Source organism: Homalodisca vitripennis, unplaced genomic scaffold (genome assembly GCF_021130785.1).
Source record: "Homalodisca vitripennis isolate AUS2020 unplaced genomic scaffold, UT_GWSS_2.1 ScUCBcl_477;HRSCAF=2563, whole genome shotgun sequence".
Lineage (NCBI taxonomy): Eukaryota > Metazoa > Arthropoda > Insecta > Hemiptera > Cicadellidae > Homalodisca > Homalodisca vitripennis.
In genome coordinates this window covers 21,927-49,370 of record NW_025776599.1, presented here as the reverse complement: position 1 = coordinate 49,370, position 27,444 = coordinate 21,927, and the positions used below count along the sequence as shown (strand labels likewise).

The window sequence follows — 27,444 nt, the reverse complement described above, 5'->3', positions numbered from 1 at the left end:
CACAAAAATGAATTAAAGTCTTCCTTGAGTCATACTTGTCCCTGCTACATGCATTTATAATACTTGTGATAAAATCTAAACAAGACAGACATTAGTGTATGAATCATATTAATCATTTCATAACCATTTCTTGTGATTGAGATGTGTCAAGAGTTTACACAAACATTGTAAAGTGAGTAATTTAGAATCTTACAATTTGATCCCTCATTAACTCTGACGTTAATGACTAAACAATTAATTAGTGATTCACTTGTGATTTTCATTCTTCATACCTAGTTAGGTATTCACACTGTGTATTGGCAGTGGTTTCCAAATCAACAGTTGGTGCTGTCCACCTGATTAAATATTAGTAAAATACACTTGTGCCGTGCTCAGTCCCGAAAGAGACATGTATAAGTACGTTTTACTTTTGTTTCTTGTTGCGTTCCTCCTAAAACCAGCTGCTCTTGAAGACTCCAGTTCATCTTCAAGTTCAAGCAGTGAGGAAGACAGTGAAGAGAATCATGGAATATCGGGAAAAGTACATTTTAAAAATTGTGCAAACCAAAAATGCAGTAAGTATTACAGTATTTGCGATCCTGTTATTTGTAATTGTATTTGTGGAAAGAATGAGCAAATAGTTTATTCACCAGATAAGAAACATCAAACTTGCTGTCAACCGATGGTAACGCCATAAATCAATCAGTAAATAATAGGTACGCTTAAAAAATAGATAAGAATAGCCCAATACAAATGTTTGACTATTCAAAAAATGTGGGTGGTAAATAAAGTTGCCATTTCACAACTTAATTTTTAGCTAATGTTTAAAATCTTAAAAATAACAATTTATATAGCAACAAAAAATGTTGAAACAACAATTGAGCTGAAATGCACAGCAATATTTTTATTGCTTGTATGTTCACGTGATCGTTAACCTTGCATTACAACTATTAAAAGCTAATATCTGCATTATTTATTGATCAATCTTTATGCTCTAAGTGTTGAAATCTATATAATTAGGTGTAGCAACTTTTTTATTCTGTAAACATTTTTATAATTTTATTACAGTGCTAAATACTTAACCATCTGTCATCTTGAAACAATAAGATATTATATAATATTAAAATAAAAATTGTAATAAAAATATATATGAAATATTAATTTTTCTCATGATTTGAGACTATAAGAAAAATAATTGTACCAAATTTCAGTTTTATATCTTTAGTGGTTTTTGAAATGAAAAATAAAAACCAAACTAAGAGACAGCCAGTAAACAAAAAGAGATTGCATCTAGCTTTTAGCTCCTCATGTTCCATGGAACAACATCATAAAGTTTATATAGAGTTTTGTTTTGTATGTTAAACAATATGATTTCACACTTCAAATTACGTGTCATAACAAAAGAAAGTGATATATTACTGTTTTATTACAACTTCAACATCCGCACCAAACAATAAATAACCCGAACTGACTGAGTCAGTTACAGCTGTGCCATAATGACTGGTAACCAATAAAAATTATAAAGGTAATTAAAAAACATTACAGATCATAGGCTTTCATTTTGTGTAATTAACATGACTAAAAAAAAAGTGTTATAACATATGTGAAAATGAAATAAGATTCATCGGTTTTCTGAATACTGAAACTTTTGTTTGTTTGTAGTTATCCAAATAAACATATAATTTCAAAAATTTGTTACATTAAAACTATAACCCCTACATAAATATACTCAAGAATCAAGAATAATTTATTTTCCTAAAATGTAGGTATAAACAATACATAGCTTACAATAATTCCATTTTATACCAAAAATTTACCCACACAAAGGGAAAACAATAGGGCCTCAAAGGCAAGCCTGTTATGAGGTTCCTTCATATTTAATAGCATAATCTGCTGTCATCAGAATTAAATAATGGTATTATACTCTTTAATTATGGCTTCCTCCCAGTCCATAATTAAAAAGTATTATACCATAATACCGCACTGGCATTTGCAAATGACATGGTGTTAGTTTCCAATGACAGAGATGAACTGATGGAGATGACAGGAATATTAATATTCAAAACCCGGTCAATAGGACTAGAAATTAATAAACGCTAAGACAAAGTTGATTTATTTTAGGCGAGGAAATAATGGTAGAGAAGATTTGGAAATACTGAACCATAAATTCGAACAGGTTGAAAGATTCAAATACCTCGGAGCAATAGTTAATTCAAAGAGTAATGAACTAATAGAAATCCAAAATAGAATAAATTTGGCAAATAGAAGCATGTACGCATTAAATAATATTTTAAAATCAAAATTACTGTCTTACAAAACAAAATTAAGAATATATAAGACTGTTATAAGACCAGTTCTTCTCTATGGAGCAGAGACATGGATTATAGATAAACAGGCAGAAAAGAGATTGGTTACATTCGAGAATAAAATTTTGAGGAAAATTTTTGGACCTATTAGAGATGGAGATGGATGGAGAATCAGGCACAACCAAGAAATCAGAGAGATGTTTCAATCTCCAGACGTTGTAGGAGAAGCAAAGAGCAAGAGACTTTGGTGGGCAGGCCATGTGATGAGGAGGGAGGATGATAAATTGATTAAAGAGGTTTGGAAACACAATCCAGTTGGAAGAAGACTTCGAGGTAGACCCAAAAATCGCTGGAAGGACCAGGTGGAGAAGGACTTGCGGAAATTGAGAGCGGGTCAGGGGGATTGTGAAGACAGGGAGAGATGGAGGCAGCTGGTTGGCGAGGCCAAATACCACCTAGGGTATCGATGGCCATGGGAGTAAGAGTAAGTATTATACTCTTTAGATATAATCAGTGCAGTCTTAAATAGCAATTTGTCTTTGTAAAACTCAAACTAGACACAAATAGATAAATACAATTTACGTAACAATACAATACAAACAATTTATATAACAGATACAATGACCAAAAAACAATAAATAATAATTTTATCACCTAAGAAGTTATATTTAATTCAGCAGATCTTCTATATTGCTTATGGTAAACAGCCATTTTAAAATGCCCTTCTTAAATTTGTTAAAACTTCTTGCACTTTTTAAATCATATGGTAGCAAATTGTACATTTTTGGTGCAATAAACATATAATTCTTTTTGTAAAAGGTTATGAATGGTCTAGGGACATAAATATTTTTCCTACTTCTTAATTTATTTCTTAACATATTCAAATTTTTTGGGGAATTACCACTGTGCTTGTAAAATGCTGCCATAACTTTAAAAACAAAAAGATGTCTTAATGGTAGAATTCTCAAGCTAAGATACAATGGCCATGAATGGTCAGAAACTTTTTTTCTTGTCATAACTCTATTAGATATGTTTGCTGGATTATCAGTGGCATAAGGTTGCTGATGTAAGTTCCACCCCAGCATACCAATGCATACTCTAACCTACTTTGTGCTAACGAGAAGTAAACAGATCTTAAAATATCTGGAGGACAGATCTCTCAAAATATACATAGTTCTTATAACATTATTTAGTTTATTTTTTAAATTTTTAATTTGTATACTCCAATTTAATCTTCTGTCTACATATAGCCCCAAATATTTAATATACTCACAATCAACAATGTTTACACAGTTTTTGTTACATTTACTTGACCTACCCAAACAATCAATGCAAGGGTAAGTTATACTAAAACAATCTGACTTTGCTCCTACAAGAGAGAAATTTATATACACAGTTTTCTCAGGGCTTAGTAGTAATTTGTTTTCAGTAAACCACCATTTTAGAGACGCTAAATCATAATTCATATCCAACTCAATTTGATTCAAATTCCTAGCAACATACATAAGAGCTGTATCATCAGCAAATGAAGTAACATGCCCTCTAAACTTCCCATCACACAAATCGTTAATAAATATTAAAAACAAAATTGGACCCAAAACAGAACCCTGTGGCACCCCATTTTTTAGCACACTAATATTACTAGTAAAATTTTGAATTTTTACACATTGCAATCTGTTTTGGAGATAACTTTTAAACCAATCATGTATTTTACCCCGGAAACCATACTTACATAATTTATCTAACAGTACATCATGCTTCACACAATCAAACGCTTTCTTTATGTCCAAAAATAAACAACTAACCTTTTGACCCAAATTGATGTTATTTGTAACATTATTCATAAAATGCAATAATGCAGTCTCTGTGCTTATACCCGCTTGGAAACCAAATTGATTTTTGCTAAAGAAACTTGTTTTTTCCAGAAACCTTAACACTCTTTTTTTTTAAGAGCTTTCTCAAAAATTTTTGAAAAGGTGCTTAACAACGAAATTGGACGATAATTACTGCAGTCTTGCTTTCCCCATTTTTTAAAGATAGGAATCACAATGTAACTATAATCTGTATAATTAATATTAATTATATATATTTGGTCATAAATACATGTTTTAACTTGGAGAGTCCTTCACAACTTTTCATATCAAGGTGAAGGACATTTTTTAGTGCAATAAAACTTTTTCTGGTGTCTAGAGAGTTATGAAAAGTTTATATAAAAATCATCATAATTTACTAAACCTTAAAACAAAGGTCTTTATAATATTTCATGCTACAATAGTATTTCATGCTATGGCTGTTTTTAATGCATCAGGGAAAACTCCTGTAGACAGATCAATTTATAATAAATGCAAGAATTTTTTTTATGTTTGAGCAAATGTTTTTAACAAGCACAGAACTTATTCCATCAACCCCTGTAGTATTACTTTTTAGATTGTGAATTAGACTAACCACTTCCTCTTCAGGCACATAATCAACAAACATAGACTGCCCCTGTAGATTACTATTAAACACTTTTCCTGCTTCCAGGTTATAAAAGCTGTCATGTTTTTTTTTCGTGCTGATTTAACATATCAACAACAGAAATGAAATAGTTATTAAAGGCATTTGCAATCTGTAGCTTATCTTTAATTAGAACATTATTCACATTCAAATACAAATTTGTATCATTTTTATTACTATTTATACCTGTAACATTGTTTATTACTGACCAAGTTTTCTTAGCATCTCCTGCACAGTCCTTAAACAACTTTCTATAATAATCATGTTTAAGTTCTCTTATCTCTGAATTTAACTTGTTCCTATATTCTACATAGTAGTTATAAAGCTTAACATTATGAGGGTGAAGTTTGCATTTTTTATACAGTTGATTTCTTTTGTTTATTTGATTACATATTGACTCAGTATTCCAGCATTTTAGTTTTTTAACTTTAATTTCTCTATTATAAATAGTTTTACTTTATTCAATAAGCCCACACAAAGTAGATGTAAATAGATCAAACACATAATTGGTGTCACGTGAACAAAACAATGTTGACCAATCCTGCCCTTCAAGTAAATTATTTAATTTATTATAATCAATAAATGAGTAGAGACATTCAGAAGTTTGCTCCTTCAATTGTGCCTGAAACCAGACAACAGACATACAGTGATCTGTTATCTGAGCATCAATAACTACTGATCCAATCATATCAAGACTGATATCCTTTACCCTGACGAACATGTGGTCCAGAAATGTAAAACCTGCACCTGCAATCCTAGTTGGTATCCTTTTATAAAGGAGCTGAAACCATTACTTGCTAGGCACAACTTATACTTATCAGTTATAATATCATTAACCAAAAGATTAATATTCATGTCACCAGCAATTATACAATTTCTTGCACTTTTAAAAGTTTGGTTATTTTCTAAGTAAGATTTTAATTCATCTATAAAATCCAATTTTTTAAACTGGTTATATCTGTACAGTACAAGAATATTAAATTTATAATTTATTGCTTCGAAATCAATTCAAATAACATCAGCAGTATTAAATTTTTCAATAAAAACATCCATTATTGTTATAATTTTTAAATGACAATAAACAGCTACTCCTTTCCCCTTACTATCATCATTACAATTTGTTACTAATTTATAATTATTTATCTGATAAAAACTTGTTTCACTGCTAGTTATCCATATTTCAGTCAGAACAATCAAGTCAGGAATTCTTTCACACACAGACAGCTCACTAACAAATTTATTAAAATTACGAGGGGGTACAAAAAAAAAACCGGAATTATTTTATAAAAATTATATATTATCAAATTTTTTACAATACGACCTTATCTCCTTCAAAATAATCTCCATTACAACTAATACACTTGTCCCAACGATATTTCCATTGATCAAAACATTTTTTGTAGTCATCTTTAGAAATGGCTGCAAGCTCGAGCTTCGTTTTTTTCTTAACCTCTTCAACGCTGTCAAATCGTTGACCTTTCAAGCCTCTTTTCATGTGTGGAAATAAAAAAAAAGTCGCATGGAGCGAGGTCAGGCGAGTAAGGTGCATGGGGCAGCGGAACCATGCCGTTTTTGGCTAAAAAACTGCCTAACTGAGAAGGCTGTGTGTGCCGGTGCGTTGTCGTGGTGGAAGAACCAGTCTCCAGTCTGCCACAAATCGGGTCTTTTCTGGCGAACACTGTTGCGCAATCTTCTTAAAATCTCCAAATAAAATGTTTGGTTGACAGTCTGACCTGGAGGAACAAACTCAGAATGAACAATGCCTTTAGCATCAAAAAAGCAAATCAACATGGTTTTGATGTTTGATTTGACTTGCCGACATTTTTTTGGACGAGGTGAAGATGGCGACTTCCATTGGCTTGACTGTTGCTTCGTTTCTGGGTCATAACCATAGCACCATGACTCATCACCAGTAATTACCTTTTCCAGAAAATCGGGATCATTTTCGAGATGTTCTTTCATAAGGCGGCAAGTTTCAACTCGATGTGCCTTTTGATGGTCAGTCAGAAGTCGAGGAACAAATTTGGCAGCAACCCTTTTCAGTCCTAAATATCCTGTTAAAATTCACTGAACCGAGCTCCAAGTTAACCCACTACTCTCTGATAGTTCCTCAATTGTCTGTCGACGGTCGAAGAGCACAAGTTCACGAATTTTCTCAACATTTTTATCCGTTCGAGAGGTTGATGGACGTCCAGAACGAGGTTTGTCTTCAATCGACATGTCGCCATTTTTAAATCGAGCGAACCACTCGTAGACCTGAGTTTTCCCCATAGCATCATCTTTGTAAGCTGTATTCAACATTAAAATAGTTTCTGCAGCATTTTTACCAAGTAAAAAACAAAATTTCACAGCTGCACGTTGTTCACTTAAAGTTGCCATGACAAAAAACGAAACAAGAACAAAACAGGATTAGCGAAAACAGTCACTACGAACGAACAGAATGCACTAGGACAACGGAACTGGGGTCACTGAGCTCGCAATGGGTTGCGCGACACACGCCTAGCGGCAGGAATGTGTACTACACGCTGCCAGCTGCCAGCAATACAATTCCGGTTACTTTTGGGTACCCCCTCATACATCTTAGACTTCTGATATTTTGATTCGCAATAATTAAACAATTTTTTTTACTACTATTAAATACATCTTTCAGATTTGACACGTTCATAAATTTTTATCCACATACATAAAAGCTAAAACATGATACAATATTACAGTAGGCCTACTACAGAGAATAAAAAATACACCTGACACTAATAGCATTGCACTTTGAACCAATTTAAGCTCCTCATCCATATATACATAACAAAAATTTACAACATAAATACCACAACCTAAAAAAAATTGATCTAATATTAAGGAAAACATATAAAGACTAGGCCTACCTTTTTAAATTTGTTACTTTTCAAGGTCAGCCTGGTAACCAATCACTATCACTGGAGCGTTTTCCTCCTTTCTAACAAAAATATTTCCACCTTGCACCCAGACATACTTCAAGCCTCTTTCACGCTTTAACTCTCGAACCCGGGCATGTAGGATCCTCATTGTTGGACATAGTGATTCATTAATGTGGACTGTGGTATCCGATGGCATGTTCATGTGGTGTGTCGACAAATCTCTCTTTACACGCCGTTTTCTTAGCACTTCCTCTGCATCCAGTCTCCTTACGAATTTTACAATAATGCCAGGCGGTCCATTATTGTGCTGTTTCTTTCCAAGTCTGTGACAGGCATCAATCGTAGAGTTTTAAATTTTAATATTTAGTGCATCACCGACCTTTTTCACTACACTAAGCACATCTTCGTTTGGTTCAGCCGGGATTCCTTGAATTTCAATACAAATTTTTTCTTGAGTATTGCTCACAGTCAATTAGACGTCGCTCCAGATCTTCACACTTAGTTTTTAATAATAAATTCTCAGCCTGTAGTCGTTCAAAATCTTCTCTGAAGGACTTAAGTTCATCAGCCTGACTTCAAAGCAAGTTTGTATTCTCAGTAAACTTCTCATTTGCTTCTTCAGTAAGCTACTCAATTGACCATAGTTGCTCCAGAAATGGACCTTTTCAGTGATGCTACTCTGAAGTTTCTACGTAAAATATTAACTCCTATGAAATTTTTAAAAGTTATAGAATTATGTGGATGCAATAGGTTAACTGCCGTAAATCATGACTTCAACAAATTATTATAGGTTTTCTTTTAATATTTGTAGCCAATTAAACAACACAGTTATGTTTTATATACAACAAATAATGATGAAAATCTTGTTTTTATATGTTAGCACCCTAATTAAGAATTACACCTAATTCTCTATTCTTAAAAATTAAATCATGAATTAAAGTGAAATAGTACAGGATCATTGGAAATCCAATAGTTCCGCTTCTAGAAGTATGATTCTCATTATTTATGATTGTCTAACAAGATTTGACATATGATTTAATACCAAAACACGTTCTGGAAATAAAAAAAAATTTTAAAGGGTTCTAGTTGACTATTCATTATTCTAATATATATAGTTATTATTATCTCTATTATTATTGTTGTAGAATTAAAAAGTAATCAGTAGTTTATAAAATAGTGTTTATCCCTTTGGCGGCAAACCTCTGATACATCAGAGTCAAATTTTTATATTTATTCAATGAAATTTTTGGATTGAGAGTTCTAACAAAAACCATAAATGGATAGCCAAAGTAAGTAACAAAACAACGTGGTTTTGTAAATATTTGACTTTAAGTTTGTATATCTATGTTCATGCATGTACATGTCCTGTGCAAATGTATCAACCAAAGCTGCTCAATTATAAACAAACAATAATACTTAAACATGTGTTTGTCATTCTTTGTCCATTCAAAACTGTAGATGTATAAACACAATAAAAAATATCATTAGTATGTAAAAACTATGGAAGTTTGTTAGTTTTTCATTTTTTTGTCTATGTTGAGGCATTTCATGCCTTTTGTTGCATCTCTGTACAAACATTAGCTGCTAACTTTATAAGTTATACTTGTTCGTACTTACATAGGGAACAATAATAAAGTTGCATACAAAATGTATTAGTATATTTTGTCACTTTTTTATTTAAAAATGTTAACAGATTTTATCATTAAAATAAATATTATAAGTTACGTGGTACTTCTCCCCTCCCTACATTCAGTAAAATAAAAATTATCCCATTATGTTTGTTTTTGGACTACTTGTGAATTGCTGTAGATGGAGCTTATATTGGTCACTTTTAACTTAGATGAAAAACGTAAAAACCAATATTTAAGACTTTTTTATTGATTTGTGAGGCCTTTCGACAGCGAGGCTGTCTTCTTCAGACACATCACAAAAGTTGCTGTAGATGTATAAACACAATAAAAAATATCATTAGTATGTAAAAACTATGGAAGTTTGTTAGTTTTTCATTTTTTTGTATCCATATTGGTTTTACGTTTTTCATCTAAGTTACTTGTGAATTGTTTTGTGAAACACTACACAAATACCAAATATACAAAAATCAAACTCAGTTATAAAAAAAATTAAAACCAGTTATACAGATGCTTATTTTTCTAAATTTGGTATGTTTGTTCCATTGTACATAAGGCACAATAAAAAATTGTTTACAAATAAATCAAGATCATAAAATTACAATTTGTGTACCTATTCCAAAGTTTTTTTAAATTTAATTTTTTTGTTCTTTTTATTTTAAAAATGTTAACATGTTTCACCATTTAAATAAATATTATGTTATAGCCTTCTTTCTCCTCTACATAATAAAAAACACCAAAAGAGTGCGTAGCACCGAGAGAAGTGACCTGTCATAAATGGTTGGCTCTGACAGCACCACCACCTCAAAAGTGCTTGGCATTCAAAGGGTTGAAAGAGAAGGGTTTGACTTAAGGCTTTGAGACTTATAATCCCTCTAAGTAATTTCTTCCTGATGTCATATACATAACTCAGTGCCTTTTCCATTGCTCAAAATAGGATTTGAAGTCACTTTTTAAAACCTTGAGAAGTTGCTGCCTGTAACGCACTGTGTTGTATCTCTGCTATATCTTAAAATCAGTGTCCTTTCAACTGATGTTTTATTTTTCTGAAAAAAAAAGTTACAAGGAGGAATATCAGGTGTGTGAGAGCCTGGTTGACCTCTGTAAAGTTAAAGCTTAGCCAACAATTTCTGGACAAGCTGTGATGTTTGAACTGCAGTAATATCATGATGGAGTTGTCAACTGCTTCTTTCATGCCTATCAGCAAATGGTATTCCGTGACCAATGTAACATTTCACGATAGTATTATTTAGTAACTGAACCTACAGGAATGAACAATATGTACGATATAACAGAATGCGATACCAATCCAATTACTTTTTTAATTCATTTTGTATTTAATTTTAAAATAAAATATATACCAACATTTAAAATATGCTAAAACCATTTTTTATAATATAAAAAATAGACAAAAATGTTTTACATAATTTAGTTATATGATTTAATCCTATGAACATAGAAGTTTACGAAGAAAATAAATGAGTATCTATAAAAAACAACAAAACCTTTTTACCACACTTACATAAATAAAACTATCATAACTTTTTTGTATACAACACAATAAAATGCTCTAATAAAATCACAACAAGTGACCCGAGTAAAGGTTTTGTCTTCAAATGCATTGTGAATGTATCAAAACATTTAAAGAAAAATATTTTTTACAGAAATGAAGAGTTTTCATTGTGTTTCATAATGTTTTTTCTAATAATTGTGTGCAGATAATTTAGATAAAACTAGAAACAATTTTACAGATAAAACGTATTACTCGTAAATGTCAATTTTCAATATTGAACTAGTCTAAGTGTATAACTATTTAACTTTTAATTTATAATCTTTATATAGTTTAAAACTATTTAATAGCTTTAATTATTTTATTTGTTATAGCAATTTACCTGATTTTTAATGTTATAGATGTTAATGTTAAAATTTTTTATTACTCATATATAAATACTGTTCATTCATATGTGTAAATATAGATTCTGGATGAAGAATTAATTATTTATTTGACTTTATTATAAGCACACTGAGTTCTCTGAATCAATTAATCAAACTACTCTATATACAAATTAACTTTTTAAACATGCTACTATAGTATGACATTATATGTATTGCATGAATACAAACTATATACACAGTTTTTATTAAACATACAAAAACATCAGTTAAAGTGTTACACATTTAGGCGTAGAAGTGAATATAAAATTTATGATGACAGTTCCACTTTTAAACACTTTTCATCATGGCTGTCAGGGGGTGACCAATTGGTGACATATTCACATTATATGATTAATTGGCTCCTCGTACTTCATATTAGTCACATTAGTATTCATCTTGTATCTTAAGTGGTTTCGGAACTAACAGTATTATTCCCCTTTTGAAATATTTCTTAAGTAACTTACATTCAGTCCCAAAAAAGACATGTTCAAATCCGTTTTACTTTTGTTACTTGTTGCTTACCTTGTAAAGCCAGCGGATCTTGGTGATTCTGACTGGTCTTCACATTCAAATAGTGAAGAAGATTACAATCCAGATGAAGATTCAAACAGTGAAGAAGACTCCAGTTCAGATGAAGATGATGATGATTCAAGCTCAAACAGTGAAGAAGACTGCAGTTCAGATGAAGATGGAGATGAAGATTCAAGCTCAAATAGTGAAGAAGACTCCGATTCATCTTCTACTTCAAGCAGTAAAGAAAACCATGGTATATATAAGAAAATTAATTTTAGTAAATCGAGCAGGTCTGCTAAATTCTTGTCTGAGTGGAGGATGTCCATGTACATTTGTTTGCATATTATCTTGAAATGGTTTGAAAAACAGGGGAAAGACAGCACAAAAGTTTATCTTTTGAATACTAGATACAGTTGGAAGTATTTTTCACTCTTACACTTCAGATTAGAAGTTTTTTGACCAAAGTAGGCCACTCAGACTTATTTGGGAAAAATGGCTCAAAGAAGCACTGTCTTGGACCTGAACCGGCTTGTGATATAAGCAAGGCAAGAGCTTACTAGGCCATTAGGAATTAGTTCCAAGATAAGCACTGTCATCTGTGGCAGAGTTACTCTGAACAATCATTTGGTAAGAAGCTCATTAAAGGCACTAACATCCAGTTCATTAACTCGCTGATGAAGCTGAACAAATACCTTTGGGTACAGAACTGCTTATTTCTGAGTACAGTAAATTCAGGAAATAATTGCACACCTTAGGACTCACTACTGAAGACCCTAGGTATAGAGTATGTAATCAGTCGGAGGAGATTGTTAAACTCATTATTTTGGATTGTGAGACGCTTGAGGTTATGAAAATAATTCTATTTGGAACCTCACAGCCAGGTGATAAGTTTGATTTCAGCATTGGAAAGAAACTGTTAAATCTCGTAGAAGCACGGGTAGGCAGGCCCTACTAGCAGAACTTTGGTGCGCAATAAACTTTGTTGACAGATTGGGAACTATAGTAGATTAGTAGACAGCTAGAAGTTGGCATTTTTCAATCCACCCCTTGGATGTTTTTGTTTTACCAAAGTAGGCTTCTCAAACACATGAATTTATATGTATTCTAGATTGGGTTAACAAAGCAAACTCATCTATGGCACCAGAAATATAATTCATTCAAACCAGAAATGCTTCTACATTGCAAAACTAAGAATAGTGTAGAAGTCGCCTGGCATGAATCACTTAAAATTGCAAAGCAAGTTAAGGCAAGACTAAGCCTAGTTTTATATTCAACATATAAAGTGATCAAATATTAGTTATAGTAAGTTTAAACATCTAATCAGAATTTTCATCTCATTGTCATACATTTCGGTGTGTTGGTATACTCACTTTTCAAGGTTTATTTATTTATTTCATTATTTGAGCTCTTTTCTCCATAATCTAGTCAGTTGTAGTTGTGTATATACATATATAGATATGTGTGTGTAATTCTTTTTGTGAATGGATGATTTGAAACTACTTCAGAACCGTGTAGAATATACTTCAAGCTGAGCTCAGATAGTTATTTTCTAACATGCAAAATACTGTGCTCAAACCAGGATTCGAACCCGGGTCCCTGAGGTAATAAGTTGAGACGCTAATTGCTCAGCTACCAAGGATTCTGACCAGGCCGTGATAAGAACAGATCTGATGTTTATCCAATTAGTATAAAAATGTATGTTTTCTTTTGTTTGTTTGATATTAAATCAAGGTAGGATTTGAAAACAATAATCCAATTTAAGGAGTCTCTTCAAGCCTTGTTATATATAACTTGTATACTTAGTTGACATGTAAATTCAGCAAAAAGATGTCAACATAAACGGTGATTTGGAATCATTCTGGAAAGTCAGAATGAAAGTACATGATGACATCAAAAAAGGAACAGTGACGTACGTCAGTTCAGTAATGATTGAAATGTGTGCCGTCTTCCATATTTGAGCAAACAGTACCCAAATTATAGCCTATTAATCAACTAATCAAATAACATCTGTACTACTTGTTCACTGAAAGCTACTATTTTTCACTGTCACTACAACTGACGTGGTTATCCCAATTGGGAGCCTTTCGCATCCTAGTTGGGTATCCGATGTAGTCAATGTTCAATGAGGATGGGTTTGGAAATTTTACTGGCATCAGTGATTGTAACCATTGCTGTCACCCTCCCTGCCATGCTTGTCAGAACTGTCGCACAGATCTCTGCACATATTGTCTACGAGCATGTGAGTATCACTAAGGAAATGTTGGTAAAACTGACAAAAAGCTGTGATGCTTGTATTTTTACATGTAAGTTATCATTCAAATTGATCGCAGATTTTGCTCAAATGATTGTTCCGTGTACTTGGCTTATTGAGAGGATGATATATTGATAAATGTAGTTGTCACATAAGTAGTTAACAAACACCTTCACTGTGGCTCTCTACTGAATGACCTTGAGTACTCCTACTGCCAGTAGGTACGCCCTAAGGCGTCTGCCTTATACAATGTGATACTTTTGAGACAATACTAACTAACACTTCAAGATCTTATGACTTGACACTACACACAAACCTATTACCAGTAGAATCAGATTGTAGAATAACAGGTTTCAGTCCCACACCTTACGTTATGGATATTTGCGGTCTAGTGTACAAGGGTCACTGGTCTGTGGCAAGCTGGTGGTTGGCTTGTGTGGAAGTTCACGGATAAATCTCTCTCAAGTTTGTATAAAAAAAAAAACTCTTTTATTTCTAACTCAAATACAAAATCTATTCTGCATTGAAGAAAACTTGAAAAAGAAATTAAGTTCAAGAATAATAGCCTTTCTTCTTTTAGACACTTTTCTGAGCAAGAAAGAGTTTTCTTTGTCAAAAGGTTTTTCAATAATGGAACATCTTTCTTTCTTCTAAACACAATGTTTGATACATGTAATAGTATTTATACCATACAGTAGGTGTTACTTGTTTTAAGATCTAAAACCAGTTTTATGATAAAGACTTTTTTGGGTCAGTTTTACAGTGGTTACTTATAAATCTGTTACTTTTGAGTATAAATTGTGTTTTTATATTAGCAGTTGATGCTAACTTCTATCCTAAACAAATTTACCTTTGATGCCAGTATATCATAATTCAAAACTTATCTAAAGTACTCCCGCAAAATTTACAATACAATTATACACATAGAATAAATAGAAATAGAAAAAAAATAGAATAAACAAGTAACTATGAATAGAATGGGTTAAAAATTGATTTAAAACCGTATAAAATCTAGGGTGAAAAATTCATCAACCGTATACAAAGGGTTTGCTTGTAGTAAACCCTTCAATTCATATTTGAAAGATTTTAGTGGTGTGCTTCTTAAATAGTTTGGGAGGAAGTTGTAATATTTAAAATCAATCAATCAATCAATCAATCATTAATATCTTTATTCAAGACATACATAAAATGTACATGAATGCGTCATTCTTAATAAATAAATATTTAAGGTGATGTTATATTAGTTGTACATACATACAATCCTTTTAATGTCAATTATTTTAAAAATCTTAACATAGTTAAAAATAGGTTTAATATTATTTAAATTAATTTTATTACCAAATTATAATTAATTCCACTAGACTTCAGAAATCAAAATCAAAATACAAGGCTCTGGGAGTAAAACTCTTCAAAGTTATAACATGACAAATCAATTAAAAACTGTTTTAATTTATTTCTGAATCTAACACTATTGTTTTCATTCCTGATGCTACCTGGCAGGTTCCCCATAAACTTGATTCCCATATAAGTTGGGCTTTGCTTAAATTTTTCTTTATTATGTTGTTTTATTACAAAGTTATTTTTGTTCCTAGTATTATAATCATGAACATGTAGTTGTCGTGGTAATTTAGTCTCATTATTTTTTACATATAATACTGTTCTATATATATAGAGGCTGTATACAGTCATAAACTCGAGCTCTTTAAAATGTAACTTACATGACTCATCTTTTTTTGAGTTTTAGAATCACCCTAATTGCCTCCTTTTGTAGACGTAAAATTTTATTCAGGTTTACAGCACTTGTTCCCCCATACACTTCAATCCCGTATGCGATATGTGAATGAACCATGGCATAGTACACTGATTTCAAGGTTTGTTTATTACAAAAAGGTGCTAGCCTTCTTAGTGCAAAAATTCCTGAACCTAATTTGTTACATATTTTTTGTACATGAATGTTCCAATTAAGTGTACTATCTAAATGTAGCCCTAAAAATTTAGTTTCTTTATCCAGGTTTTTCATATTAATTTTGTTTGATTCAACATTTTTGCAAGTAAACTGTATAAAAGTAGTTTTATTATCATTGAGTAAAAGATTTCTGTTATTTAAATAACTTTTTAACAATGAAACTGATTTGTTACATTTCTTTTTAGTTGTACCTAATTCCATATCGGCAATGCACAAGCTTATATCATCCGCATACAAACAAATTTTACTATTATCAATTATATCATACAGATAATTAGGTAAACCCCCCAAGTAGCACAAAAACAGGAAAGGGCCTAATATTGACCCCTGTGGGACAGAGTAGGTCACATTTTTTGTATGAGACCTAACATCATGCTGATTATTTTTATTTAAATACTTAACATTAACAAACTGTTGACGGCCTTCCAAGTACGACTTAATCCAGCTAAGTTCTTTACCAATGATACCATAGCTTTTTAATTTTTCTAGTAATATTTTATGATCAACACTGTCAAATGCTTTGGTCAAATCTAGGAAGGCGCCAACAATGTTGTATCCCTCATCTAAGTTCTCTAAAATGTGTTCAATATAATTTCTTAATGCTGTTAATGTGGATCTATTTTTCCTGTATCCATGTTGATCAATGTCAAGTAGTTTATTGTTTTCAAAATAGTCAACTAATTGAATCAGCACACACTTTTCAAATATTTTAGATAATGACGGTTGAATAGACAATGGTCTGTAGTTAAGAGGATCAGTACAATCCCCTTTTTTATGTACTGGTATTACTTTTGAAACCTTTAATTGAGAAGGATATATTCCAGTTATGAGTGATGCATTAATTACATGTAAAAGAGGTTTAATTAGTGGTAATTTCGCTTCCTTAACAATTTTCATGGGTATGTCATCATACCCTGCTGACCACTTAGGTTTTATTGAATCAATTATCGTATGTAGAGTCTTATCATCAATTGTATTACAAATAAATCTGGATTCCGTTACTTGCTGTATCGAATCCTCTGTTTGAACATCATTTTTACTTAGATTAGGGATAACATGAGTATCAACCATTTCAACAAAATTATTATTAAAAATATTTGCAACTTTGTATGGATCCTCTATAAGAATATCATCCTTTTTAAGTACAATGTTATTAGGTGACTGCTTTTCTTTTTTATTTTTTGTTTCACTATTAATGATATTCCAAATTGTTTTGTTAACATTAGTGGACTTTTTTATTTTTAAATCAAAATGTTTTTTCTTTTTACATAAAATTGTTTTTTTGAGATATTTCTTATGTGCTTTCATATTTTCTTTTAGATTTATATTACTCTTATCTTTCCTATACTGCTGATGCATGTCAATAAGCTTATCATGCTCATTAACAATTTCATCATCCACCCACTTTTTATTTTGGTTTCCTTTTGTAATTTTAGTCAGAGGGAAATGCAAATCAAAATAATATTTGAGCAAGTTGTAAAAATAAAGAAACTTATCTTCACCAGAACTTTGGTAAAGTTCGGTCCAGTCTTGTTTCTCCAAGTCGTCTTTAAACAAGTCAATTTTATCTTTTCCATACTTCCTGCCCATTACTTACTTGTATTTTTTGTATTATGACCTCTTTTATTATTTATGTTTACTATTTTAAAAAGTTGTGCATCATGGTCCGATAGAGCTGTTATCAAACATTCCACTTCAAAAGAATTTTCGTCTAGGTTTGTGATGAAATTATCAATAGCAGATTCACATGTTTCTGTTATTCTAGTAGGTATTTTTATAGTATATTGAAACCCATGCATATTGATAAGACTAACAAAGTCTGTTTTCTTTCTGCCCTCCCTCAAAACATCCACATTAATATCCCCACCTATTAAAACATTTTTGTTTATTTTACAAATTTCTGCCAAAAATGTGTTTAATTTTTCAAGAAAAATGTCTATTTTCTCAGAGGGTGTTCTATAAAGTCCAGCTACAATAAATTTTGTCTGGTCTATCTTAATTTCTATAGCACATGACTCAAAAACTTTATCTTGATTTAAAGTGTTTATAGCATTAAAAGAAATTTTTTTCACACTACTTAATTTCTCTGATACTAGTATTAAAACCCCTCCCCCCTGACAAGAATTTCTTACATACCAGTTTATGCAAGAATAGCCAGGTATTTTAATTTTATTTATTATATTTTCGTTTAGTTTGTGTTCTGTTAGAACTACTACATCAGGATTTATTTCCTGTAATATAATAATTAATGCGTCAATTCTAGATTCCAAATGTTGGATGTTTTGATGGAAGACAATTAAGTCATTTGTTAACATATTCCCTGTATTATTATTATTTTTAGATGTATGACTAGTGCCTAATTTTCTATGTCTGTTAGAATTGATGCAGTTATTATTTATGTTAATGGTGGGAACACCGTTAGATCTAAAAAACTTGAGCTCTTATTCTCTATGTCCACAGTCTTAATTAAGCTTGACATTAAGTTATTCTTAGGTTGGCTTGTCCTGCTAGTAGAAAAAGATTCCAGTTGCTTAGGGCTAATACTAGAGTTTTTTTTTTCTGAACCTAAAACATCACTTATCACTTCACTATCCCCCATACTAACTTTTTCACACCCCCCTCCACACAACACACCACCGGTGACAACATCAATGCAACCTTAGGAACCTCGGAGAAAGTGATGGATTTTCTTTGCTGTGACCAAAGAGAGTAAATTTTGTGACGAAGATTCTCTGCAAAGTCAGTGACTGATAGTCCATTCCACAGTTGTCGGTTTGAATTTTCATTACGTATGATGATTGAAATAGAAGCTCCTGTGGTCTGCTGAAAGTTCACTATATTGGCAGCAAAGATGTCTAATGGAATATTATCCCGAACACAACCCATGGGGGAGCATATTAATTTCTTTAAACCCCTTCTTTTAAAGTCTTCTGTGAAATTTATGAATGCAGTGTTGTAATCTGATATATGTGGTTTACTATTATAATGTGGTTTTGTGACTAAACCGTAGAAGTTCGCTCCATTTGGAATTTTTTGATGGGTTAGATATTTACTCTGGAGAGATGGTGGTTTACCAATTAGATTTTTAAAAACTGTTGCCACCCCAGCACTCATATTTCTTTCATGATCAAGGTCTCCAGAAATGCAGTGGGCAAAAGCCCAGAGATCCTTGTTTAAGTTTGTTTTAATTAATTGTTTCATGTCAGATTTAATTACATCTATCTGGCAATCTCCCTTCATTGATTTAAAAGGATCGTCTTTGTCACCTGTTTTATTATTTGGTAATTCCCCATCAGGATATAAATGAGCATTACTAAGAGAATTTATTAACATATAAGCCAACTTTCTTTTACCTCGATAATTAAGGTGCAGGCCATGTCGAGTAAAGTGAAACCTTTTCAGCTCTTCAAGATCAATGACAACTACTCTGTTCATCCTCACTGCAAGTTCTCTTATATAGCTGTTTACCAAACATATTTCATCATGAAGAGGATCACCCAGTTCTAGGTCGTAACGATGGGGTATAGTGGTTATTAGTATAGTTTTACTTTTTACTTAGCAATTTCAAGTCTTTTTCTAAGTTACTGTAAATGTTCATAGTTGTTTTATTTGTAACATCATTTGTACCCGCAATTATTACTACCGGATGGTGGCCAGATCTTTCAGCTTGTCTATAAACTTCCTGAGTTGATGCCCCGGGTATAACTAGACCATTTATTCTAATCTTGCCCTTACTACAGGTGTCGATTATTTCTGGAAGATCTCTCCCATGGCTATCTGTGTAAAAACTCAACTGTCATTGGCAGAGCCTCATTCACACCTCCTTTATGAGTTTCTTCCATGGTTGTAGATTTGTTATCATGCTGCATCCTCAGTAAGTCAGTATTGTTATTAAGCCGCAGAGGAGCCAAACAATTGGCTGCACTTTGGACCGAAAGAGACTCCCTTACCCACGATTTAAATAAGAGTTCTTTTACTGTAGAGCAATCCAATTTCAGATATTGGTTATTAAACCATAAATAAGCAAGACATGACCTCTTCATTATTATGTCACTCTCATGTATATGTAGCAATGATGAACTATTTATGATCAAATTTGAGATGTTGTTTTCAATGATGCCTCTCATCAGCCAGTCAACGAACAGCAGCATGTATATGCCGCAGTCAAGTGAATTGTTCTGCTGGGGACAAACAACGCTTTTAAAAGTAGCTTGTTCAGAAGAGACACACTTTGTTAGTTTATTGAACATTTCTACGGCTGGTTTTAAGTTGTATTGTTTGATTGAATCAAAATAGTAGAAAGTATTGTCAGTTCTAAGATAAAACAAGAGACTCCAGTGTGTGCCTGAACCCTCCCCTTCAGTTACTGCATTATTAACTGGAATAAAAATGTAGCTTTTGTCTTTTAGCGAAGATACCACCAAATTGATATCAGTGAAACTCCTGATGGCATGGCTAACCCCTGGGTCTAGAAAAGCAATATTGAGAGCTTCCATTTCACAGTTGTTTAAAATTTTAAAATATACTTCAATAGTATCGTCGGTTATCCATTCATTCCCCAAGAGAGCAAGACTGTAGCTACTATTGTCTATGGTTTGACTGCCAATGCTTTGTTGATTTATTTTTAGTTGTGTATTGCTGGAGGAAGGTAGTATACACTTTTTCTGGGATGAGTTTAGAAGCGATTTCAGAATTTTATGTTCTGTTTTCAAGTTATTAAGTTCTTTCGATACATTCTCATGCACTGAAATCAATTCACTTTTTTGCTTGTCGGCACTGTTTATAAGCATTTTAAGGTGTTTTACTTCTTGCAAGGCACGTTTCAATTTATCTGTACATTTTTGCTTATCCTCTTCAAGTTCAAAAATAAGATTACTTTGGAGTTCTGCATCAGTTTTAGATTTTTCATGTAAAAAATTAATTTTACTAATTAATTCAGTTTCCATCCTCTCCTTTTCCTTTGCTAAGACATTGTTTTTATTTTCCATTTCCTGTATTTTGCAATCCATTTCTAAATTCACTTTTGTTTCATAATTTTTTAATTGAAAAATTTGTTGCTTTAATTTCTCATTTTCTTCTACTAATAAGGTACCAGCTGTAGCAGCGAGTGTGAGAGTGGAATTAATATCAACATCACTCTCATTGCCAAGGTTCTGAATTTGCTCCTTTAAATTGTCCAAACTGATGTTTAAATTGGGATTATTTAAGTTATGAATGCAGTTTTAAACATTTCCAGTTGTTTGAATTTTCTTTACTCAATTTATTAAACTCTGCATCGGTCAAGCTAGTACATTTTTTATGATACCACAATTTACACACACCATTACAAAGTACTGCTGATGATGTAATCCCCGACCCACAAACTCCACAGGGAAATTTAGGCATTTTTTTATATATATATATATTTTTTTTTTTTTTTTTTTGCAGTGATAAGTTTGGTAGTTTAATAATAAATATAGTTAAAGGAAAGATAAATTAATAAACTGTTATTATCCAATTATTCACATATAGCAAATATATGTATCTCAATAATATTGTGACTGTAAATAATTACTGTGTTTTTATCTGAACTACACAAATAATATTGCTGTTAAAAAGTAGTCTCAGTTTGAACCCAATCCTGGGAAGTAGGCAAACAGTAACAGTAAAGTTGCCAGTGACCTTGACTATTGAGCCATTCAGGATGGCAAGATAACAGCTGCAGTCTGTTTAAAGTTAAAGCTGTTTGACATTTGTCTGGTAATAATTTAGTGTGCCTGTTCCTGTTTCAAAGTTACTACATGAATCAGAGTAGTGTTTCACTTCCTGTTCAGCCACTAATTAATCAACCAATATTTAATTAAGACAATTTTTATTTTTACTTATATCTCACTTGTAACTTTGGATATGATAAAAAAATAAAGTCATTATTATACTTTTCATCTCATAGAGTGCTTCATTGTTTTAAAAAAAACTCCAATTAAAACTGTGCTTAAAATGTGCTTTGACAATGCCAAAACTGTAAGTATTTTTATTTCTAATACTTTCTTTACTGATAAAAGATAATTGAAACCTGATACTTGTGTTGAGTTATGGTGTCTATTAAACTGTAGTTACCCACTTAAAAGGTATCCCAATCACATATTACAGCACCTAATCATAAATCAAAACTGACACTGAAATCACCAACACTTCCATACTTTTGTATCCAAATACCAATCAACGTGAATATTTTTGGAATGTGAATGAATATAATAGCTTATGTAAAAATGTTTACATTCCTTGTAAATTTATTGTGAATACCATTGTATGAAACAAATATGTTAATTTTTTATTTGTTAATATAAGGTAATCCAAAACAAACATACCATATACAGTTAAAATTCAAACAAACAAAGTTATCACAGTGGTCCCTTTATAGAGCTCTCCAGATTAAGCACTGTTAATCAGCTATTATACCTGAGTTCCAGCTACATCCTGATAGATTTTCTCTCGATTCCAGCTGTGTGACTAAATGAGATTTGTCCAGAAACAAAACAACCCAATGGATGGTTTTTTATTAACTTTTTCGACACTGGTGTTGGTATAATTATACATCATGGAATATGGATAAGGAAACAATAAAAGGCAGAAAGGCAGGGTTAAGGGATGATTGAAAGAGAGATGTTGATGAGAAGTTATGCCATATGGAAGAGAAGAAGGCATAAAATATATAGGACATAGAATATTCTATATACTAGAAGCTTTCTGTGTAGGATATATGAGTGTAAAAATGTTTAATATACAGTATATTACTTACATATGGTAGATTTTTTACAATTAAAGCACATTCGCTATTATCACATCGCTTTATCTTTATTAAATAGACAACTATTTGAATAAACAAATGTAGCAAAGTCATATTTTGTTTTGTGTTGTGAAGAAGTTAATAAAACATGTATGTTATAAACATGTTGTAACATTATAGTAAAACAGGTGAATAATATTCTGGACTAGTCCCTATCATACTCTTTGGACAGATACAGAAAGACAGGTTCAGCAGCAGGCAGGGGTACCAACATCAAGACCATTTTAATCCCTTTCTTTACGTTCATTGGTATCTGTTACAAGATCTGGAACTCGGTGTGGATTGACTAGCCTCTCTCGTACTTGGGTTGGGGGCTCTTATCCATCTATTGAGTTTTCCTATCTTCTCTATTAGTACCTCAAAAGAACTGTGTTAAACTTCAAACTCTTTTACACTCTTATTTTTGGTCATAGAATTTGGGATATGTCTCATTTTTTAAGTCATGATAAATATGTATCCAAATGTTTTTCCAGGTTTCTTGTAAGATGTTTATGTTTTGTCAATGAAACACAAAAAGTTCTAATATTTCTAAATCACAAATAAAAAATATTGAAAAAACTAAAAATTGTTTGGATGCATTTTAATCGTGACTGTAAATCAACTAAAATAAGGTTGTAAAAGTGTTTGAAATTTAACATTGTTTGTACGTGGCTAAACTAAAGATCACCTACAGAAGAGCCAGTACTTAATATATCACCCATATTGTAAATGATTTTGATTCTCTGAAGAGTGACTTAAATCAATTTATTTAATAGGACATTTTTCAGAGACTTAATGCGTTGAACTTTGAGTTGTCATATTATTCTTCACCAGAACAATCTACTTAATCGTTTTACCTTAAATATCTTCTTGATAAGCTATTTCTTCTTTCCAGGTGGTAAACAAGAAAAATCAGTAGTGTGCTACTTCACAAACTGGGCTTGGTATCGAAGTGGTATAGCGAAGTTTAGACCAGAAAATATAACTGCCTCCCTATGTACTCACATCATATACGCTTTTGCTTCCCTGGATGAAACAACTCTGACCATAGTTCCATCTGACTCTTGGGCAGATATTGACAATAGTGAGTATTTTACAATATAGAATCAAAACGTTTATATTCAAGCTAGGGTTCATCTATTGAGAAATTTCTCATCCTGTGAATGAAGGCACCTAACTTTCTAGTGTTCATTATGATACTGCCATTGAAAACTGCAAGTTGTTTTTGACAAAGATCTGTGTTTCAGATATTTTGGAATGCTATTTTAGGAGCAGTGTTATAACATCAAATTATTGCAGTGCTTGGGAAATTAAATTTGAGATACTTTTTATTGTTTTCAATCCTTGGATAATACATCATCCACCTGAAAGAAAACCAAATATATGAATAAACACAACATTTTGTCAGAATCAACCTATGTCTTTCAACATAGTAAAGGAAATAATACCTAATAGTCATCAGTATTGTATACAACAGGAAGATAAATTTACTTTATTTGAATAAAGATAACAATTCCAGGAACTTTTAAATCTGTCTCCAAAGTTCCCAGCAGAGTGAGTCATTCATATCTTTCATCTTCATTCAACTCTTACAGAATTCTTTGAATTGGTAACTGCACTCAAAGAGTATGGACTGACAGTACTGATCGGTATTGGAGGATGGAACAACTCGGCAGGCAACAGGTGGAGTAGACTTCTCAGTAACTCCACAGCACGAACAGCTTTTGTTGCATCTGTCATCACTTTCATGAAGAAGTACAACTTTGATGGTCTGGACATGGATTATGAGTATCCTGGTTGCCCTCAGGTATTTGGTCAAAATATTTTTTATTCTATATGTTTCTTTAATGTAACTCTCAACATCACGTCTGCATGTATACTTATTTAAAATTCATTTTCCATCACTATTTTAATTTATTTTGCTTTCAATATTTCAATGCGCCTTTATTTTAATAAATTTACTGTATTATTTTGTAGGGCAATAGAACAGCGGGTCTCCCGACTGACTCAGAAAACTTCAACTGCCTTATGTCTGAATTGAAAACTGCCTTTGAAGAGAAATATTTGCTCACAGCTGCTACTGCTGGTGGCAAAAAACTTATCGATGAGTGTATGAATTACAAAATTATTTCATTAGTTAAATGTATAAGTTGAACCACTAATAGAATTGTTCATATTGTAGCATTTTGTAAGTTTATATAAAGCTGTTTAGTTGTGTAGGGTTTTCAGAAGGTTAGTTTAACTAAACTAATAATTGAATAAACATAATAGTATGTAGTTAATAAAATAGCTTTTTAGGTGATTAGTGGACTTCTCCATGGCTTATCACTTGGTTCAGTGTTTTTTCACTACTTTTTTATCACTATGAGCTGATTATATCATGAAAGAACTATGTCATATTGTAATTAATAAATTAGTGTATTAGGTCATTAGTGAACTCCAGGGCTTATCACTTGGCCCAGTGTTTTTCTCACTATGTGCAGGTTATAACATGAAAGAACAATGTCAGATTGTAATTAATAGTTTCTAGATGATTAGTGAACTACTCCAGGGCTTATCACTTGGCCCAGTGTTCACACTAGTCTTTAATCACTATGTGCAGGTTATAACATGAAAGAACTATGTCAGATTGTTGACTGGGTGAACGTGATGGCATATGAATACCACAGTTCCGCAGATGGGGAGACAGGAGCCAACGCTCCTACTTGTGGTACCAATTCTTCTTGGGGTGCGGTGAGTACTAAATAAGCTCTCCTTATAAAGTTCCATCATATTTGTTCGGTTTTGATTCTGTAATTAAACCTAATCAAAACCTTATGGTTATCCTCTTACCATTTCAAGAACGTGATTCTGTAATTTAGACCAAGAGAAAGGACTTTCAGTTCCAGCAACTGATAATGACCTAATTTGTTGTTAGGTCGAAACTATCAAGTATTACATCAATGAGCTGGAATGCCCTGCTGACAAGATTGTGTTGGGGATACCGTTCTATGGTCAGACCTTCACAATGGTTGACACTTCCCCAGCACAGTTTGGCGTACCGGTTTCTGGCCCTGGCACAGCAGGCACTTACACCAGCAATGCAGGCACTCTCGCATACTATGAGGTGATTGGCTTCCTTGATAAACATTCACAGAACTAGTGATTGGATAGTTAAATTAAGACTACTGTCAGTACCTACTGTTATTATTCAATGTTATTTCTTCCACTAAAGAACAGTTTGTTTAAAAGTTTAAAAGTAGTGATAAATCAGCATTCAGTATGAATTTGAGGAAAATAAAATAATTTGTAAGTATCAATTATGTTAATAAAGTCAGAGTGGTTTAGAAAACCAGATTTTTAGAACTCTTTTGTTTCTGTACAAAACCCATCTTGTTACAAGTTGTATTAAAAGTCTGTTTTAAAAAATGCTGTAAAAGTTAGTTTTACAAAGTCTGCTATTTATGTGTGTGTTGTATGACAGTACATTTAATAAATAATTAACCACTGGGTTGATTACAACTTGAAAATCAGTTACACAGTTATAGCTTACATAATTTTCACATCCTTTTTTTAAATCATGTTATCAAAGCAATTAAAAAAGAATTGTGATCTAAAAAGTGTTTCAAATGCCAGCATGTAATTAGTGGGTCACACACTCCAAAACCGAGAGAGAGAGAATAACTTTATCCATTGTCGTTAAGATTTGAAAGCTGTAAAAATTACATTACATTTTACATGAACAAAGTTACATTATTACAATTAAATATATCTGTCAAAGTTTCTCCAGGACAAGAACTCATCCACTGTGTCATAAAGTTATTGGTATTGTCTCTTCCAAAATTACAGTCATAAATGGTTTTTGAGGTGCAACCCATGTATCCATTTTGGAAAGGAAGGGGAATGTCGTTTTCAAAATCATTAACTCTAGTAACTTTCTCTTTAAATTATCTTTGATAATTTTAACTCATTAAAAACTTATTCAGACTTAGAAAGTGTTCAGAATATTCCATAAAGATGTTACTGCCATATTTATCCATGTAAACTGTATTGTTTCAGATTTGCCTGCTGATAAAAAGCGGGTACAACTATGGCTACAGTCCAATAAATGACAGTTACGCATGGAGTGGCAATCAGTTCATCAGTTATGATAGCCCTACGGACATAATCAGAAAGGTAAAAATTATTGTCATTGCAAAAATTGAATAATTTCATGTTATATTTCAATTTACTCCATAACAAATGTGTTAATCTTCGAGGAGGCATGTCTTAGGCCTAGGACTATAATACTGATCCCAATTACATTTTAGATATGGAACCTACCTCTTGTTGACCACTTGATTATTATGTTTCAGTCTTGCCTCATACAAAAGAGGTTTAATTTAAAAGGAGCTATGTTTTGGGCTTTGGCATATGATGACTTCAGTGATTCATACCCCTTGTTGACCACTTGATTGTTGTGTTTCAGTCTTGCCTTATAAATAAGTGGTTTAATCTAAAAGGAGCTATGTTTTGGACTTTGGACTACGATGACTTCAGTGATGCTTGTGGATGTGGAAGCTACCCCTTGTTGACTACTCTGAACCAAGAGCTGAGATGTCTAAATTCCTCAAGAATCCAATGTTACTGATTCTCCAGCATTAATTACAGCAGAGATTGTTACAACCAATGGAATAAAGTGTTTGAATCATG

General features: G+C 32.1%; 1 protein-coding gene across 3 annotated transcripts; it reads left to right on the top strand.

Annotated features, from left to right (window-relative positions):
* Positions 1-252: 252 nt before the first annotated feature.
* On the top strand, positions 253-27,444 carry LOC124370757 (probable chitinase 10). 3 transcript variants are annotated; one of them, XM_046829057.1, is made up of 8 exons: positions 253-554; positions 23,669-23,857; positions 24,369-24,580; positions 24,751-24,883; positions 25,376-25,506; positions 25,691-25,879; positions 26,812-26,928; positions 27,221-27,444. In XM_046829057.1, exons 1-8 carry the CDS (start codon positions 389-391, stop codon positions 27,380-27,382), a joined length of 1,299 nt encoding a protein of 432 aa, XP_046685013.1. In that variant the 5' UTR covers positions 253-388; the 3' UTR covers positions 27,383-27,444. The 3 variants fall into 3 exon arrangements, with proteins under 3 accessions (XP_046685013.1, XP_046685012.1, XP_046685014.1); XM_046829056.1 differs by lacking the exon at positions 253-554 and adding an exon at positions 11,640-12,004; XM_046829058.1 differs by lacking the exon at positions 253-554 and adding an exon at positions 13,817-13,990.

Excerpts from the sequence above, each read along its gene's own strand:
- LOC124370757 (XM_046829056.1), top strand. The coding sequence starts at position 11,722 with ATGTTCAAATCCGTTTTACTTTTGTTACTTGTTGCTTACCTTGTAAAG. Across the intron at positions 25,507-25,690 it reads CCAATTCTTCTTGGGGTGCG|GTCGAAACTATCAAGTATTA; the intron begins GTGAGTACTAAA and ends ATTTGTTGTTAG. Across the intron at positions 26,929-27,220 it reads CTACGGACATAATCAGAAAG|TCTTGCCTTATAAATAAGTG; the intron begins GTAAAAATTATT and ends GTTGTGTTTCAG.